Genomic DNA, 17,634 nt, shown 5'->3' with positions numbered 1-17,634 from the left:
AAATCTGTTTTGGCTCCTCTTAGTTGAAAATGTTTTTTTTCTGGTATACAGCGTATACTATATTCATATTAGAGAACTTCAAAACTTAATCAACTGATAGAAAAGTCTTTTGGTTGAACAGAAATTGATTATTACTGAAAAGGAAATGCTTCAACAAAATATGTCCATCTTACATTCATTAGGAAATTTGCAAAAATACCAATTCAAGCATGAAAGGATTATACTGACTTGATAGAGACATTGCCATGGAGAATGCATTAATTAATAATAATTGATAGTTAACTGCCAATGCCTTGTTGAAATTGACTCTGATTTCTCAGGTCAATGCCTTGATCAATGAACCAGCGAATGACAGTCATTTATTTTGTTAAGGCACAGTACTTGGACATGTTCTTTCTGTCTGCAGATCTTGTACGTTAATACATGTAGCTTCCAGTACACACTAGAGTGTCATACTGCAAGATCTGACAGAAAAATCTTAAATTTGTTGTCAACATAATTCTTCACACACTCAAGGTTATCTGCTAAATGTTGTCCAATTGCAGAATCACATCTAATATTGGATATAATTGTGAGATTTGCAAGTATGGCCTGGTTGGGCATTCGGCTTGTTATGAAATGGATAAAATCAAAATATTAGAGATGCTGGAAACCTGAAACAAACAGAATGCTGGAGAAACTCAGTAAGTCTGGCAGTATGAGAGAGAGAAAGAAACAAAGTTAACATCAAGTTCAGTATGACTCCTCAGAAGTGCAGAATGGATGTTTTGTTTGAAAAGATTTCCTAGTCTTTAGGACATATGGCCTACCTGTCTTACACAAACGCATGTATAAAAGGTTGTCTGAGCTGAAATTTCACTTTTTTTTTATAAAGCCTTAAGTTATCGCAAGAAGGCGACTTAAAAGAAATTCTGGGATTTACATATTAATAAACTGAAACTTGCAACCCATTCAGAAAGATAACAGACTTAACAGCAATTTAAATTTGTTCACTATATCATTTCAGTTCCATGATACTGTAATCTTTTGCTATAAATTTTGTGTCTTATGATCCTCTTCCACAGCTACCTGACGAAGGAGCAGCACTCCAAAAGCTAGTACTTCCAGATAAACCTCAACTATAACCTGGAGTTGAAATTTTTAAACTTTGTCTACCCCAGTCCAACACCAGCACCTCCACATCATTGCTAAACTAGAGTAAACCTGTCAGGTTTAAAATTAAATGAAGCCTGGCAATTGAGTATCAATCATTGCTAATTTGTGTACCCTCCGTGGCAAAGGGTTCACCATTTGGAGTTCACTGGCCAACCAATCAGCTCTCATCTCATGAAATATAAATGGTGGTTATTCCCCTTGAATTGGTATCTCTTTGAACTGTCCTGATGAATGCAAGATGAAAATCTTGGGCAAAATGTGTCTGTCTTTGTTCAGCCAAATTTAATTTATACCAGGTGAGTTGAGATTTAGTGAAAATCAAAGTTTAAATTCAGAACTGTAATAGAGTAGTTTGTTGCTTTGCAGCAAGACAATTTCTTAATAAACACCTATTCTAAGTTATAAGAATAAAATTGTTCCATAATATTAGTTTACTAACCACAAGCATGAGTACTATGGGTCCTAGGTAGATGATTAGAAAAAAAAATGAAATCATGGCGAGTGACAAGATCCCACGAATCCACCAGTTCTTCCATCTGCAAAACAAAATAATTAAAAAAAACACTTTTTCACAAAGTGAATTAAAAAGAATAACATCTTAAAATAATTTTAAAATTGTCTTAGAAGCTCCTACTTTATAGCTGAACCTCTGTACAAAATTTGTAAATGATATAAGCTTTACAAAATAATCATTTGAAGTATCCCAAAGACAGCACAACAAAATTTATGTTTCTTTATTCACTTGTGGGATATGGATGTTGCTGGCTGGGCCAATATTTATCGCTAGTCACTAGTTGCCCTCAAGAAGGCAATAGTGAACTGCCTTCTTGAACTGAAGTCCTTTTGCGTTGTAAAAGCTGTAATGCCATTGAGGGAATTCCAGGATTATGACCCAGTGACAGTGAAGGAACCGTGATACTTTTCCAAGTCAGGATGATTAGTGGTTTTTTTCTATATTATTAAGTCACAAAATTGGGCATCATTGGTTACGCAATCTGTAATTGCCGAGAGGGCATTTAAGAATCAATCACATTGTTGGTCTGAAGTCACATGTAGGCCAGACAAGTAGGCAATTTCCTTCCCTAAAAAGGACAACAGTGAGCTAGGTGGGTTTTTCCAACAAGCAACAATGGATTTATGCCCATCAATAGACTCTTTATTGCAGATTATTTTTATAGAATTCAAATACCACTGTCTGCCGAGGCAGAATTTGAACCTATGTCCCCATTATCTAGGTCTTGGAGTGAACAGTCCAGTGATAAAACCACCAGGCTGTCACCTTCCCTTTGGAGGGGAATTTGCATGTCGCGGTGCTCCTACGATGTGTTCCCATGTACCTGCTGTCTTTGTTCTTCTAGATACTTTTCATCATGGGCTTAGAAGGTGCTGTCTGAGGAACTTTGGTGAATTCCTACAGTGAATCTTGTAGACTGTACACATTGCTGCAAGTGGGCATTTTTGTCCTCAAGGTTGTCAAGCTTCTTGAGTGTTGTCGGAACTGCACTCATCCAGGCAACCAGGGAGTATGCCATCACACTCTTGGCTTGAGTCTTGGAGTTGGCAGACTGGCTTTGGGACTCAGGTGATGAGTTTCTCACTGCATTATTACTCGCCTCTGACCTACTCTTTTGTAGCCACTATTTGTATTTGAATGGAGATTTCAGTTGAGTTTCTGGTCAATGAGAAGCCCACGATGTTATAAGTGGGGGATTCAATAATGGAAACACCACTGAACGTCAAGGATCAATGGTTAGACTTAATCTTGTTGGAGATGGTCATAGCCTGGCATTGGCATGGCACAAACGCTGCCTATTAATTTTCAGCCCAAATCTAGATGTTTTCCAGGTCTTATTTCATTTGAACATCATCTGCTTTACTACCCAAGGAATTGGTGCTGAACATTGTGCAATCAAATATTCCCACTTTTAACCTTACGTTTGAGGGAAGGTCATCGATGAAGCAGTTGAAGATGGCTGGGCCTAAGACACTATCTTGAGGAACTCCTCCAGAGATATCCTGGATCTGAGATGACAAAATAACCACACCATCTTCCTATGTGCCTGTTACGATTGGGTAATGTAAAGTATAGGTCATCAACAGATAAAAAAAACACAGCTAGACCTTTTAGGAGTGATTGCTGAAGGGACATGCTGTTTATTATGATTCACCAGTAGGCTGTAAGTTCCAAAGACTGGAGAATCCTTATGTTTACAAAACTTAAGGCAGACTGTTCAACCTGAGATGAGATGCTACAATTGAACATTTACTAAAAAAAACCCTGAAAGTGCTAAGAATTATACAGAATATAGGAATTCAAAGAATAAGTGTGGGGGTGGGAAGTGGAATCTCATAAAAACCTATAAAATTCAAAGACAACTAGACAAGCTAGATGCAGGAGTTCCAGATAGGAGAGGAACCCAGAACTAGGAGTGACATGTAAGGATATGGAGTAAACCATCTAACACTGAGATAAAGGAGAAATTCCTTCACACAAAGAAAGTGATGAGTTTGTGGAATTTGGCTATCACAAAAAGCAATCAATGTCAATACATCGTGCGACTTCAAGGAGGAGTTAGATATAGCTTGTGGGGCTAAAGGGATCAAAGGATATCAGAGAAAAGTAAGAATGAGGTATTGAGTTGGTGATCATAATGAATAGTGAAACAGGCTCAGTCAAATGGCCTACTCCTGCTCCTACTTTCAATGTTTCAATGTAAATAGTAATTCAGGCTTACAGCGTGATATGTTTGCCTGTACTGAAAACAACATTGAGTCCTATTCATTGCAGACAGAAAGAATATGTGAATACAGTGTGCTGGAATCAACTTAACGAAACAGGAATCAGTCTGCATTCTATAGTTAATTTGCTAGGGCAAGAACAGTTCAACCTGCCAGTTAAACTTAACTAGAGTTTGACAGTTAACTGTCAAGTATGAAACTGGTACATTTCCCAACGCAATATCACTACCAGAGTCCACTTGCCAACAAATAAACACATCTTTTTTCAGAGTTGGTGGTTTATGTTAATTGCTCTTTAAGATCCATTTAAAAACATCGCCACTCAAGAATGTCATGTTCTTAGGAAACTATAAGCAATTGACAGATTGCGTAAGATCTCCAGAAAGATGGCAAAGTCTGTATGGATGAAGGCCTTCTCCTGGAAGATAATTTAGTCCAGATGGTCTGGAAGAGGCTGAGCCTTCTGCAGAGGCCTTTGATCCACACTAAAAGGTTCACAGAGCAAACTGGGTGGTTGCTGGCCAACAAATAGTCTATTGCATGGGAAAAATCCATCAGTCCACCCCAGGCTATGCCATGTGCTCTTAAATTTAGGAAAATACAACAGGCAGTGCAAAACATCAATGGGGAGGAACTTACTTTCTTAATAAGCCCATGCAATAAAAGAAAAGAATTTAATTAATGAGGAGGAAATATAGTTACATGCATCATTCAATCATTTTTCCTTTATTGTCACAGAGTCATCTTGTTCAGCTTCTCCCATGCTTTGAAACTTTTCTTTTCAAGTGGAATAAAAATGCTTTTAAAAGTAGAGAGCACTTAATTTGCATATAATCCCTACAGAACCTAATTTAGTATTGCATTTAGTTGACACCAGCAGCAAATGGTCTAAGTGTTCGGTTTATTTTCTATGGTTGTTATTATTGAAAGAGATGCCTCTATTTTGCCAAGTGTTTATGTTCAAACAAACAACCTCATTTGTCACTTTAATAGCAAGTGCTTATGTTGACCAGATACATTATAAATTTGAACAATGCTTGGGCATTGAAATATTAAAATATTAAATCTGTAAGGCGGTAGGGATATGCAGGGAGTCAGTAGATCTGGAAGGGTATATGCAATAAGTAACCGTGAACCTTTGCTCTAAAGTATCAAAGTAATACTACGTAGAACTATATGACAGTACAGTACAGCACAGCACAGAATCAGGCTCTTTTACCCACCATGCCTCTGCCATTCTAAACTAATCTCATCTGTTAGTACATGGTCCATATCCCTCTACTCCCTGCCTATTCATGTGTTTAATAAATAACTCTTAAATGTTGCTATCATATCTGTTTTTACCGCCTCTTCTTGCAGCACATTCCAGGCACCAACCACTGTGTAAAAAAAACCTTACTTCACATATCCCCTTTAAACATTTCCCCCCTCATTTCAAACCCTTGCCCCCTGGTATTATATATTGCCACCCTGGGAAAAAGATTCTGACTATCCACTCTATCCAAGCTTCTCAATTTCATGAGGTCACCCCTCAACCTCCAATGCTCGAGCAAAACAATCCAAGTTTGTCCACACTCTCCTTATAGATACTACACATCAATCCAGGCAATATCCTGGTAAACTTATTTTACACCCCTCCAAAGCTTCCACATCCTTCTTATGCACACATATTGTTAATAGGTTAAATCTGATGGCCAGTTAATAGTGGATTTTGTATGTAAATCCAAGGCCTAAGAGGTGAAACATGCCATGCATTACAAAAAAACATTTGCTGCAGAATTCTCTGTTGAAATGTTGCGTTCAAGATGAACAATATTAGTACAAACAAAGGAATTTCCAGTTTAGATAATTAAGTTATATATTTCCCAACAATGTGCTACTGGCAGCACGTTTATGAGCTCAAAGCACAAATTATAATGCAAGGTAACGTTGCATACATCCACCTGATCAATTGGTCATAAAATTCCTATATCCGGTCCTAATAAGAGGTTTTCCATTGGAATTGTGAAACATCTTGTTGAAGAAGGGCCACACAACCTTGTCTCAACAGCATTCACTGTTGTAAGCAAAGAAAAGAAAACATTCTATTGCATCAGTAATTTTATTTTTGCTTCCCCATGCCAACCATACATATGGCTTCACTATGTAAGACAGTATTTGTTTGCTTGCAAGCAGTTTTATTTTGCTATGGGCAATATCTATTACAAGGTAGGATGCAATAATCATTATTTTAAATTGAGAAAATTAAACCAAATAGACAACAGCCAAAACCATATTTTCAGACAATGGATGGTACTTCAGGAAACACTGATTAAGTAACACCAAGCTTTGGTTTTAAAAGCCTGAGTCTTGTAAATAGAAGTAAAAAGTCAGAGTAGGACAACTAAACAACTTTTTAAAGAGATGTATACCACCTTAAAAACATAAAACACCAAAACATTTGAAGAAGGCATAATAAAACAAATTATGATACAAATGTACATAAAATCAAGCTTTTGCTTATCTGAAGTTAAGACAGCCTAATAGGAGGAAAGTGGAGTGACCAAGGTTTAGGACAGCATTTGATGGCTTTGGGCCAAGACAACAGGATCCATTAGAATACTCGAGATGTAATCAGAGTTGCACACAGCTGACGGGAGGAAGAATACTGACTAATTTGGAAGAGGAAATAGTTCAAGTTCAGAGAACCACTGATTAAAGGTATCACAAAAGCTTGGATGGAGAAATAGAGCTGAGTGTTAAATGTGGATTAATAAATTTCATGTATTACAAACTGAAATGGTACCTTGAAGATAATCCTGATAGGGCCTTATTGAATACTTCAGGAGTGCTGTCATTTGAGGGTGGAACATCAGGAATATCTGAATCAGGTTTCAAATCAGGTTCACCATCAACTTCCAGCCCTGCTTTATCATCAACATCAACGTCCTAGATCACAAAAGCAAAAATTCATTGGAAATGTATTGCATAAGGTATCAAAAGTTTCATTTTAAAAAATGGCACGCAGAGCAATTCAGAATTTCTCAGATATCGGTGACTCACTGAAGAATGTCTCCCAGCTGGGAAGGTGGTGGTGTACTGGTATTGTCATTGGCTAGCGATCAATACCCTTGAATCATGGGTTTGAATCCCACCATGGCAGAAGATAAAATTTGAAGTTAATTAATAAATCTAGTCAAATGTCAATGAATCTATATGTCTCCATGTTGAACACCCATGGAAGAAGATGTACTGAGGCAAACAAGGGCACAGAATGTACTCTGGGTGGGGTAACATCTATGTCCTTCACAAGTATGGTTCAGGAGCACAGTTACTGATCAAGCTGTTCAAGTCCTGAAAGGACTGGGTATACATAAGGTGCTGAGGGAACCAACAAGAGCAAAACATCTGCTTGATCTCATCTCACCAACCTATCAGATGCATCTGTCCATGTCAGTATTAGTAAAAGTGACCATGCCACGTTCATTCAAAGTCCTTCACATTGAGGATACCTTCCAACGTGTTGTCTGCAGTACTGAACAGAGTAGACTTTAAACAAATCTAACAACCCAAAACTGGATATCTATGGAAGTGCTAGAGTCCAATCCTCCAGATTAGTCAACAAACACAATTTGTAAATTAACATACCCCCCATTCTACTGTTACTCCCATGCCTGGGAATCAATCCTGCTTCAATGAAGCAGGCATGAAGGCATGGAGCAGGAGCAGCAGTAGACACACCCAGAGTAAGACATCAAAGTGAAGAAGTTATAACACAGGCTTACTTGCATGACAAGCAACATGTAATAGACAAGAGCTTAGTAATACCACAATCAATGAATCAGGTCTAAATTCTGCGGTCCTTTCACATCCAGCCATAAATGGCAGTTGACAAGTACCCAACTCTGAAGCTGTCCACCTCAAAATATAAGACATAAACATTCAGGCTTTGACTAATAAGTGCTGAAAGTCAAAGTGTGGAGCTGGAAAATCACAGCAGTTCAATCAGCTTTCGAGGAGCAGGAGAGTCAATGTTTTGGGCATAAGCCCTTCATCAAGGCATTCCTGATGAAGGGCTTATGCCCAAAACATCGACTCTCCTGCTTCTCGAATGCTACTTGAACTGCTGTGCTTTTCCAGTGCCATACTTTTTGACTCTGATCTCCAGTATCTGCAATCCAAAGTTTCTCCTGATAGGTGCTATGTAACATTTGCATCATACAAGTCTCAAGCCATGAATACTCCAACAATAAAGAATCTAACCATTATCTCTTGGCATTCAGTGGCATTACCATTGCTGAATCCCCCACTATTCACATCCTAGAGGTAACCATTTACAGAAACTGAACCAAACTAGCCACATGAATACGGTGGCTACAATTACAGGCAGGGAATTCTGCAGTGAGTACTTCACTTGCTGACTTTTCAAAACCTGCTCACCATCCATGAGATTCAATTCAGGAGTATGATAGAATACTCTCTACTTACCTACAAGAGTGCAGCTCTAAACACTACTCATGAAGCTCAACACCAAACAGGCAAAACAGCTAGCTTAACTAGCATTTCATCTAACAGCTTCAACTTTTATCCTTCCACCAGTGATGCACATTAGCAGCAGCTATGTATCATCTACACAAATAACTAAGGCTACTGAGCAAACTCTCAAACTCTGTTTTCTAAGTTGAAGAGCAGCAAGTACATGGAAGTTACCATTTAACTCTCACTATTGTGACTTTAATTGTCCTCTGCACTATCCAATGCTTTCAAAATTCTACATTTCTTGAAAGATTTGAAAATAGTGTCAGTTTTTATTTCCTTCCATGATTCAATGATCTATTCACAGATCAGCAGCAGTGCTGGAGCCTGTATACTGCCTCTTTTCGTGTATGTCTTTTCTCCATTACGCATCCAGTTATTCCACTTCATTCTCATCATGTCCTTAAATGGCTTATTATGATCAACATCTATTGGTTGCAAAACACTTGTAAACCCACCGGGAATTACAGCTACGTCAGTATTATGCGATGGGATGTTATCAACAACATTCTTCATTAGATGTGATCTAAACAGGTTCCAGACGAGCACACTCTTTTCCATGTGTAGCGCACAGGTTGTAAATTCCAAACTTCCTTTATCCATTTTCTGTATTCAACTTCTGGATGGATATGGACAACAATTCCTTTTGGAAATTTCTCCTTTGGCAAAGTTTCTCTCTTAAAAACAGCTATCTGTTTTAATTCAGTGCCATCAGCCGTACAAGATAAAACTAAAGTAAACCTACTTTGCTCACGGCCAGTGGTTCTCACCAGTACTGTTTCTTCCCTTTTTTGGTTCACAGTTCGATTCTCTGGCATATTGAGAGTTATAGGCATTTCGTCCACGTTTCTAATGAGTGATTGTAGCTCTCCTTCTGTCAATTTCTGATTACAAGTTGGTGAAACTATAATATTTTGTCTTCTAGTTCAGCAGGCAACTTTTGTGCAATTTTAGTTCTCTGTTGAATTACTAAATCTTACCTTCTCATGAAACTTACACCATCCAGCACTTGCCTTAATATCTAAAATTCCACCCTTCTTTGATTAGTTTTATGCATGGATTCTGATGGCTTCACGACTAACCTGTTTTCCACTTGGTGATTTCCAAGTACCCACTCATCAACTTTTTCTCCAATTGTGGCCTTTTGCTAGGTTTACCTATGTAAGCACACTTTTGTTTTAGTATTGTCTGAAGTTGATTCAATATCTTTCTCCAGTCTCTCAAGCCTCTCCAAAACACACAGTTCTCTTACTGCTACACAGTTACTTGTCTTCTCTGTAACTTCAATAACCTTCAATTTAAATGCTGCTGTATATTTTGCATTGTTTTTCTGGAGGCATTTTTACACAAAATGAAGGAATTTCAAAACCTCAACTAGGTATATGACGATATATCGCGAGGTTGGTTGTCATCTGACTCTTTCGAGCCAAATTGGTGTGAATTGTACATCGAATCACAAAATACCACAAAAAATTCATTTCCTCATGATGTCATTTATGTACAGGATAATACCTTGACTCACAAACATTGATCTGTTATCTGTAAAGAACTAGGGTTGACTTTCACATGAGGTACAGGTACACAATCCTTTATCCGAAATCCAAAGATTCTTCTTTAAGTATTTTTCTGTATAACAAAGTTATTTGGCGTGCGAACAGGTGACCTAATTCCACACCCACTCGAGCCATGTCACTCAGCGGTGTGGCCCAGTACTGGCAGGCATCATTGTGTCTCAGTACTTATACTAGTCACACATGGTTCTGCTGTTCGGCAAGATTTTTTAAAAATTTAATTGTGAAAATGTCATTTATTCAGAAATCCAAAAAATTCCAAAATCCAAAAAACAACCAGCCCCAAGGATGTCAGATAAAGGATTGTGTACCTGTATACAGAAAATTTCAGATTTTTTGGCCAAAAATAGGGGTTGACTTTTAATTGAGACTGTCTTGTACTCAAGTACATAAGGTAAGTGCATGGATTTCTTTTAGTTATTTTCATTTATTATCTAAACATAAAGTCATGTTAACATTGAAAAGAAAAAGCCAAAGTCTGTAATGAGCTGTAAGCTAAACACAAGTTTAAAGAGATGAAGATTAAAATTAAAATCAGGTTTTATTGTCATGTACTGAAGTTCAGGGATACTGGAATGCAACGAAAAAAGTGCACAAAGTCACTATTCCCAGTGCCATCTTAGGTATAAAGGTAACTAGGTATAAAATCAAAAATATCTTGGAGTAAAATGTTGAATAATGTTAGGTTTTATGACGCATTCCCTGGACTTGACAGTCTGCATCTGAGGGTGTTTAAAGAGGGGACTACTGAGAAAGTAGATGAAATAGTTATAATTGTCCAAAATTATGTAGATTGTGGAATAGTTCCAGCTTATTGCAATTGTAACATCTTAGAAATGGAGGATGTACAAAACAGGAAACAAGGCCAGTTACAGGGAAATTGCTAAACTCCATTATTAAGGAGGACTAATAGAACGTTTAGACAATCGTAATAACTGATAGAGTCAACATGGCTTTGGGAAAACAAATCATATTTGACTAATTTATTGAAGTGTTTTAAGTAAGTAACAAGCAAGGTGCATAAAGGGGAACCTGTGTATGTAGAATACTGCAATTTCCAAAAGGCTACAGATCAGGCATCACAAATGTTCTTACAAAAATAAGAGTTCCTGCTGTAGGTGGTAAAATAGTAGGACGGACATAGGATCATTAACAGGAAACAAACTAAAAGCAAATGGATTATGTTTGGGTTGGCAAGATGAGGGGAATGCCATAGGGATTAGTTCAGAGGCTTCAATTATTTACAATGTTTAGGAATGGCTTGGAAAAAAGGAGGACTTGTGGGATAATGTATATAGTTAACTTTGTGTATGACCAAGACATGTAGTGAAGTAAGCTGTCAAGAAAGCATGCAAGTCTGCAAAGAGAATTAGATGGTTAAATGAGTAGGGAAGAAAAGTGGTGAGTGGAAAATGCAAACTTGTCCATTTTGGTAGGAGGAATAAATCAGCAGCTTAATATTTAACAGAGTGGACTGCAGAACTCTATGGAACAGAGGGATATGGATATCCTGGAACATGAATCATCATCTGTTATGAAAATACAGCATATTATTCGGACAACAAATAGAATATTGGCACTTAAGATGGAAAATTGAGCAGTAAATTGTGGAAGTATTGTTGCAGCTGTGATATTAAAGAATTAATTTGCTCTGCTGACCTGCAACAAATTGAATTCCCTGGGGATAGGGTGGTGTGTCTTTGACCGATAGGTGGCATATGGGAGGTTTACATGGCCATTCCCGTGCCATTTAGGGATGACTTACATTGTTTTCATCCCCTATTCAGAAATCAATAAGAACATTACAGTTGGAATTCGATTACTCCCCTATAGTTACAAATAAAAAGTGATTTGCAACAGGTTTGACCATTAAGGATGATTTGCATTACACTATTTCTGGAGGCGGGGTGGTCACTGCATTGTATCTCGAGTGGCAGGTGACTGAGTGTGAGAGACTGGGGGTTATCTTGTGGGCATTACTAACTGTGATTGAAAAGATTTTGTATAAAGGAAAGATTGTTTCCTTTGTTCAGGGAGAGCTTTCGCCTTGACCCGTAAGTCCTGCGAGGTGTGTGTTAAAAGGTTCCTCCAGAGGGACCCCTGGACACGACTTGCAAGCATGGTGAAGAGTTTTCAGGGTTTCTCCAAAGCTTGTATTGTGCTGTGCTAAATAAAATTTGGTTGCTTGTTCACAGAAGTTGGTATATTGCAGTTGCATCAAGTGTCTAAGAACCTCAGGAAAAAGGACTTAACACAGCTACAGGCCTTACTCCACATGAGACTACATCATTTTAAAGATCCAATATACAAACATTTCCCTTTCTTTGATCTATTACGATCAAGGATCAAACTGCATTAGATGTTATAGGACAGGGTTAATTTTATGTGTAAGGGTTGAGTAGTTTAGGCCTATACTCATTGGAATTTGAGCAAGAGGTAACTATCTTGAAACATACACAATCCAGAGGAGACTGGACTTAGTGGATGCAACTTTTTCCTTATGAGGGATTCTAGAGTTAGGGTTTCCCATTTAAAATTGAGACAAGGGGTCCTTTTCCAGATGTTCCCAGAAAACAGCACAGGTTAGGTCACAGTATATTCAAAGCTGGGGTAGATAGATTTTTTGATTGGCAAAGCAGTCAAGGACTATGAGAACAGACAGGAAAGTGGATTTAAGGCCAAAATTATAATCAGCTATAACCTTAGCAAATGGCAGAGAAGGTTCTAAGAGCTAAACAGCCCACTCCTGTTTCTAATTCTTGTGTACTTATGTATAGATAACAACAGGGTTGTTATGGTGCAATGTGAGTACCCTACCTCTGAGCAAGGAGTCCTGGATTCAAATTCCACTTGCTCAAGTGTCCAATAATATTTCTGAACAACTGAACAGGTTGATTAAAAATATCTGTCTAGAGTAAAGGGATAGTTTTCACCTGAACTTACAAGCACCAATGTGCTTGTGCGGAGGGCAACCAGGGCACTGCAGAAAAAAAAAATTATGTAATAGAGAAACAGGATAGGTTGACACTAGAGAGGAAGAGATCAATTAATATTTTTATTGAAATAGAAGCGGAAAACAAAAGAAAATAGAAGAATGGGAAAGAAAGATAAAATGACAGAAAATGACAAACTGCCAATGGAATCATACAGCACGGAAACATGCCCTTCGGCCCAACTCATCCATGCCTACCAGATTTCCTAAATTGAAGATAGAAGACATTCAAACAAAAAATTAAAAATCAGGAAAGCAAATAACAGTAAACATTCCAAAAAATTTGGGCATCCAAATTGAAGACAGAGAAATGATAATGGGATCATTGTGCCAATGAATGATATCATCACAACATTAACAACAATCTGATTGCATACAGTTTAGGAAATAGGAAGGGAAATAGTACAGGCAGTCCCCAGGTTATGAATGGGTTCCGTTCTGGAGCCTGCATGCAAATTGGAACATTAATGTAGGACAGTATAAAGCACTTGCTCATAAGAACGGGAAATGTTTGTATATTGGATCTTTAAAATTATACCCAAATTTGGCATTGCATTTTTTTAATAGATATTTTTATTAGAAATTTAAGATTTTTACAAGTTTACAAAAATAAACAAAACTCTCAAGTACAAACATTGATATACAATTAAATCTTAAATATAGAATAGCCAAAATTTAACAAAAGAAAAATACAGAGAAAGAAAAAAAAACAAAACTCAACTAACTACTAATCTAGGTTCTGGATTAGTGGTGCTGGAAGAGCACAGCAGTTCAGGCAGCATCCAAGGAGCTTTTTACCTTTTAACTACTAATCTAACCTACAACTAACCAGAGTGTATATTTAAATCTCTTACATTATTCAAATAAGAGAAAGAGAAAAAAAAACGGATAACATAGAAATTGGGTGGTGAGATACATGCTCGGAATGTATTAACATCAAATGTAACAAAACCTGTATTCGTGCAGGATTCCTCTCCTAAGGGGCCCCGGACCAGCCAGGTTCGTAATCCCAATTAAATAAAAGCCCTTGTTAGGATAGCCGAAATATCTGTATTCATATAATTCAAGAAGGGCTGCCATATTTTATAAAATAATTCGGTCTTTCGGTGCACCATATTTGTAAGGAAGTCAAGGGGAATACATTCCATTATTAATCTGTGCCAATTTGAAAGTCCGGGGGGCCCTCAGCCACCCAGTTTACCAAAATATTTTTCCTTGCACAGAAAGAGAGAATAGAAAATAGTCTCTTCCCATGCATGTCCAGGGAGGGAAAGTTCGAAAAGCCCAAAAGGAGAGATACAGGGTCCACTTTAATTTCCGTTCCTAAAATTTCTGTCAGGGTACTTGCTACTTTAGTCCAATATCTACGGATCTTATGACAGGTCCATAGGCAATGTACAAGAGTGCCCATCTCTATTTTACATTTGGGACACATTGGAGATGCTCCTGCCTTAAACGTTGCCAATCGATCCGGTGCTATATGGGCCCTATGAAGTATCTTCAGCTGGATTGCCTGAGTTCTGTTGCAGATGGTGATTCTTCTGGCGTTTTCCCAAATGTCATTCTACGTTTCTATAGAGATTTCTAGTCCCAATTCCTGATCCCATGTTTTAAGCAGATTGTCCATATCTCCCGATACTTCATCATGTAGTAAATGATAAATTGTACTGATGGAGGATACCCCATTGGTCGTAGTACTCTACATTCTCTATCTGATTTATGAAGACTATCTAATAATGTAGTCTTCTTCTGTATATAGTCTCGAATTTGGAAGTATCGATAGAGATCTCCATTAGGTAATCTGAATTTCTGACGCAGCTGTTCAAAAGACATCAGGACCCCATCTTCAAATAGGTCCCCTAGACATGAGATACCCCTGGATCTCCAGAGTTTAAAAGTAGCATCTGTAAACCCCAGTTGGAATCCCCGTGCTACCACTATCGGCGCATAGGGGGATGTTTTATGTGAGTTGCCTTCATTTTGCTGCATTATATTCCAAGCTTTAATTGTGTTTAGTATTATAGGGTTTTTAAGAGTGATCCGTAATGATTTTCCTTTTGTCTGAAAATAAAAGGTTAATAAGTGGGTATTTTACTTGAGAAACCTCAATGTCCAGCCAGATTGATTGTGGATCAGACAAGACCAAATCAGCTACGTAACTGAATAAGGAACTTAAGTGATATTTCCTAAAATCTGGGAAGTCCAATCCTCCCCTTGCCTGTGGAAGCTGTAGCTTCTTCATCTTAATGAGGGGCCGTCTATGATTCCAGATAAAGGAACCCAACCAGCCATATAATTTACCTAGTGCCAGCTTCAGCAACATCACCGGAAGCATTCTCATAGGGTATAGGAGACGGAGCAGGACATTCATTTTAATTAGTGATATTCTACCCAGCCAAGAAATTGGAAGGTCTCCCCATCACTGGAGGTCCTGCCTTATCCTTTCCAGTAAATGCGCAAAAAGTTAGCCTTGTATAACTGACCAAATACTGGGGTAATAAAAATGCCTAAATATAAAAAACACTCCAGGGACCAACGAAAGGGAAAATGGGATCCGTCCACTAAGTGGAGTATCATAGCAAGGCCATCCATTGGCATAGCCTCCGATTTTGAGAAATTAATTTTATAGCCTGAGAATGCGCTAAATGTATTAATAACTTGGATTAAGCGAGGTACGGACATCAGAGAATTACTGAGGAATAGAAGAACATCATCTGCATAAAAGGGTAATTTTATGTTTACCTGTACCAATCCTCGGGGCCGTTATATTAGGATCAGCCCGTAAACCTTCTGCTATTGGTTCATTTATTAACATAAATAACAATGGCGAGAGAGGACATCCCTGATGGCAGCCCCTACCCACACTGAAGCTATCCGAACCTAATCCATTGGTAACCACAACTGCTTTGGGATCACTATACAATGTTGAGACCCATTTGGTAAACACTTTTCCAACGCCAAACCTTTCCAATGTGTAAAACAAATATGACCATTCAACCCTATCAAATGCCTTTTCCGCGTCTAATGAAACTACTACTCCTGGTATATTTCCCTGATGGCAGGCTTGAATCATATTCAAAACCCTTCTAATATTATTGGATGACCTACAGCCCTTAATAAATCCTGTCTGATCCTCCTTTATGATATGTGGCAGTACCCTTTCTAGTCTCAATGTTAATGTTTTAGAAAGGATTTTAAAATCTACATTTAGCAAGGATATTGGTCTGTATGACGTACAATCTTCTGGATCCTTTCCTTTTTTAAGGATAAGAGAGATATTTGCCTCTTTCAGCGAAGGCAGAAGACAGCCCTGACTATATGCATAGTTATACATGTCCATAAGTGGACCAGCCAATATTTCTGTAAATTTTTCATAGAATTCAGCTTGAAAGCCATCTGGGCCAGGTGCCTTACCGCTCTGAAGTTGCCTGATTGCGTCAAGTATTTCTTGGACTGTTAGGGGAGCATTTAAGACCGATACCTGTTCCGGAGTTAGGCCCGGAAAGGTAAAATGTTTAAAAAATGATTGCATCCTCCTAGCCCTGTCTTCACAATCCTGCAATTTATATAAATCAGAATAAAATTTTCTAAAGATTGCTTTAATCTTTTTATGATCATGAGTCAAAATACCCGTACTTTCCTTGATAGATGTGATAGTTTGAGGGGCCTTTTGTTTTCTTTGCAAGAAATGCTAAGTACCTACCCGGTTTGTCGCCAAATTCATATAACCTTTGTTTTGCAAATAATATTTCCCTCTTAGCCGTTTGGGTAAGCGTAGTGTTTAGAGCTGTCATAAGGGCCGTAAATCCTTTGCAATTTGATAATAGAAGGTCTGTCAGTGTACGCTGTTTCAGCTGCTTTTAACCGAGCTTCGAGCAGACGCTGTTGTTCTCCCTTTAATTTTTTCTGGGTCGCTGAGTAGGAGATGATCAAACCTCGCACGTAAGCTTTGATGGTCTCCCACATCATTGATTGGTTGCTAGCCGTACCTAAATTAATTTCTAAAAACGTTTTAAATTCTTGAGAGAAGTACTTTACAAATTTACTATCTTTCATTAGGAAGGGTTCCATATGCCAATGCCGAGGGGATGTCCCGTTGTTCCTCACCTTGGTTTCCATATATACAGCAGCATGGTCAGAAATTGCTACACTACTTATTTTACAGGATGATAGGGAATTTAAAAAAAAATTGAGGGGGCAAAAAACATATCAATTCTGGTATGACATTTATGTGGATTGGAGTAAAAAGAAAAAAATCTCTGCCCTGTGGATGAAGACATCTCCATACATCTACTAATCCTAATTCTTTGTTCAAATCCACCAATTGTCTAGATCTGGGAAATACTCCTGCAGTACTCTTGGGAATCCTATCTATTTCCGGATCCATAATACAATTATAGGGGGAGACTTTAATTGTATGACTGGCACCAAGAGCCATCAATTTTGAGAAGGTTTCCGTTATAAATTTAAAGGGGTGTGCTGGGGTACAGTACAAATTTAAAATCCCATATTCCTCTCCATTTATAAGGGCTTTAATCAGAATATATCGTCCAGATTCATCTTTTATCTGATTTAGGATTTTAAAAGCAAAATTCTTCCAAACAAGAATAACAACTCCCCTACTTTTTGAGCTAAAAGAAGAAATAAAGGCCTGATCAAATC

The 17,634-nt window shown here is 38.0% G+C and overlaps 1 protein-coding gene across 2 annotated transcripts in view; it reads right to left on the bottom strand.

Moving 5' to 3' along the window:
* cds1 (CDP-diacylglycerol synthase (phosphatidate cytidylyltransferase) 1) overlaps positions 1–17,634 on the bottom strand; it is a 133,194-nt gene that overhangs the window by 52,060 nt on the left and 63,500 nt on the right. For both annotated transcript variants that reach the window (XM_072594557.1, XM_072594566.1), the window contains exons 2-3: positions 6,680–6,822; positions 1,595–1,691 (exon numbers count right to left, since the gene is read on the bottom strand). In XM_072594557.1, the coding sequence (XP_072450658.1) occupies positions 1,595–1,691; positions 6,680–6,822 (240 nt within the window). The remainder of the gene's footprint in view (positions 1–1,594; positions 1,692–6,679; positions 6,823–17,634) is intronic.

Source organism: Chiloscyllium punctatum, chromosome 1, assembly GCF_047496795.1.
Source record: "Chiloscyllium punctatum isolate Juve2018m chromosome 1, sChiPun1.3, whole genome shotgun sequence".
NCBI classification, from domain to species: Eukaryota; Metazoa; Chordata; class Chondrichthyes; order Orectolobiformes; family Hemiscylliidae; genus Chiloscyllium; species Chiloscyllium punctatum.
This window is presented reverse-complemented; position numbering and strand designations above follow the sequence as displayed.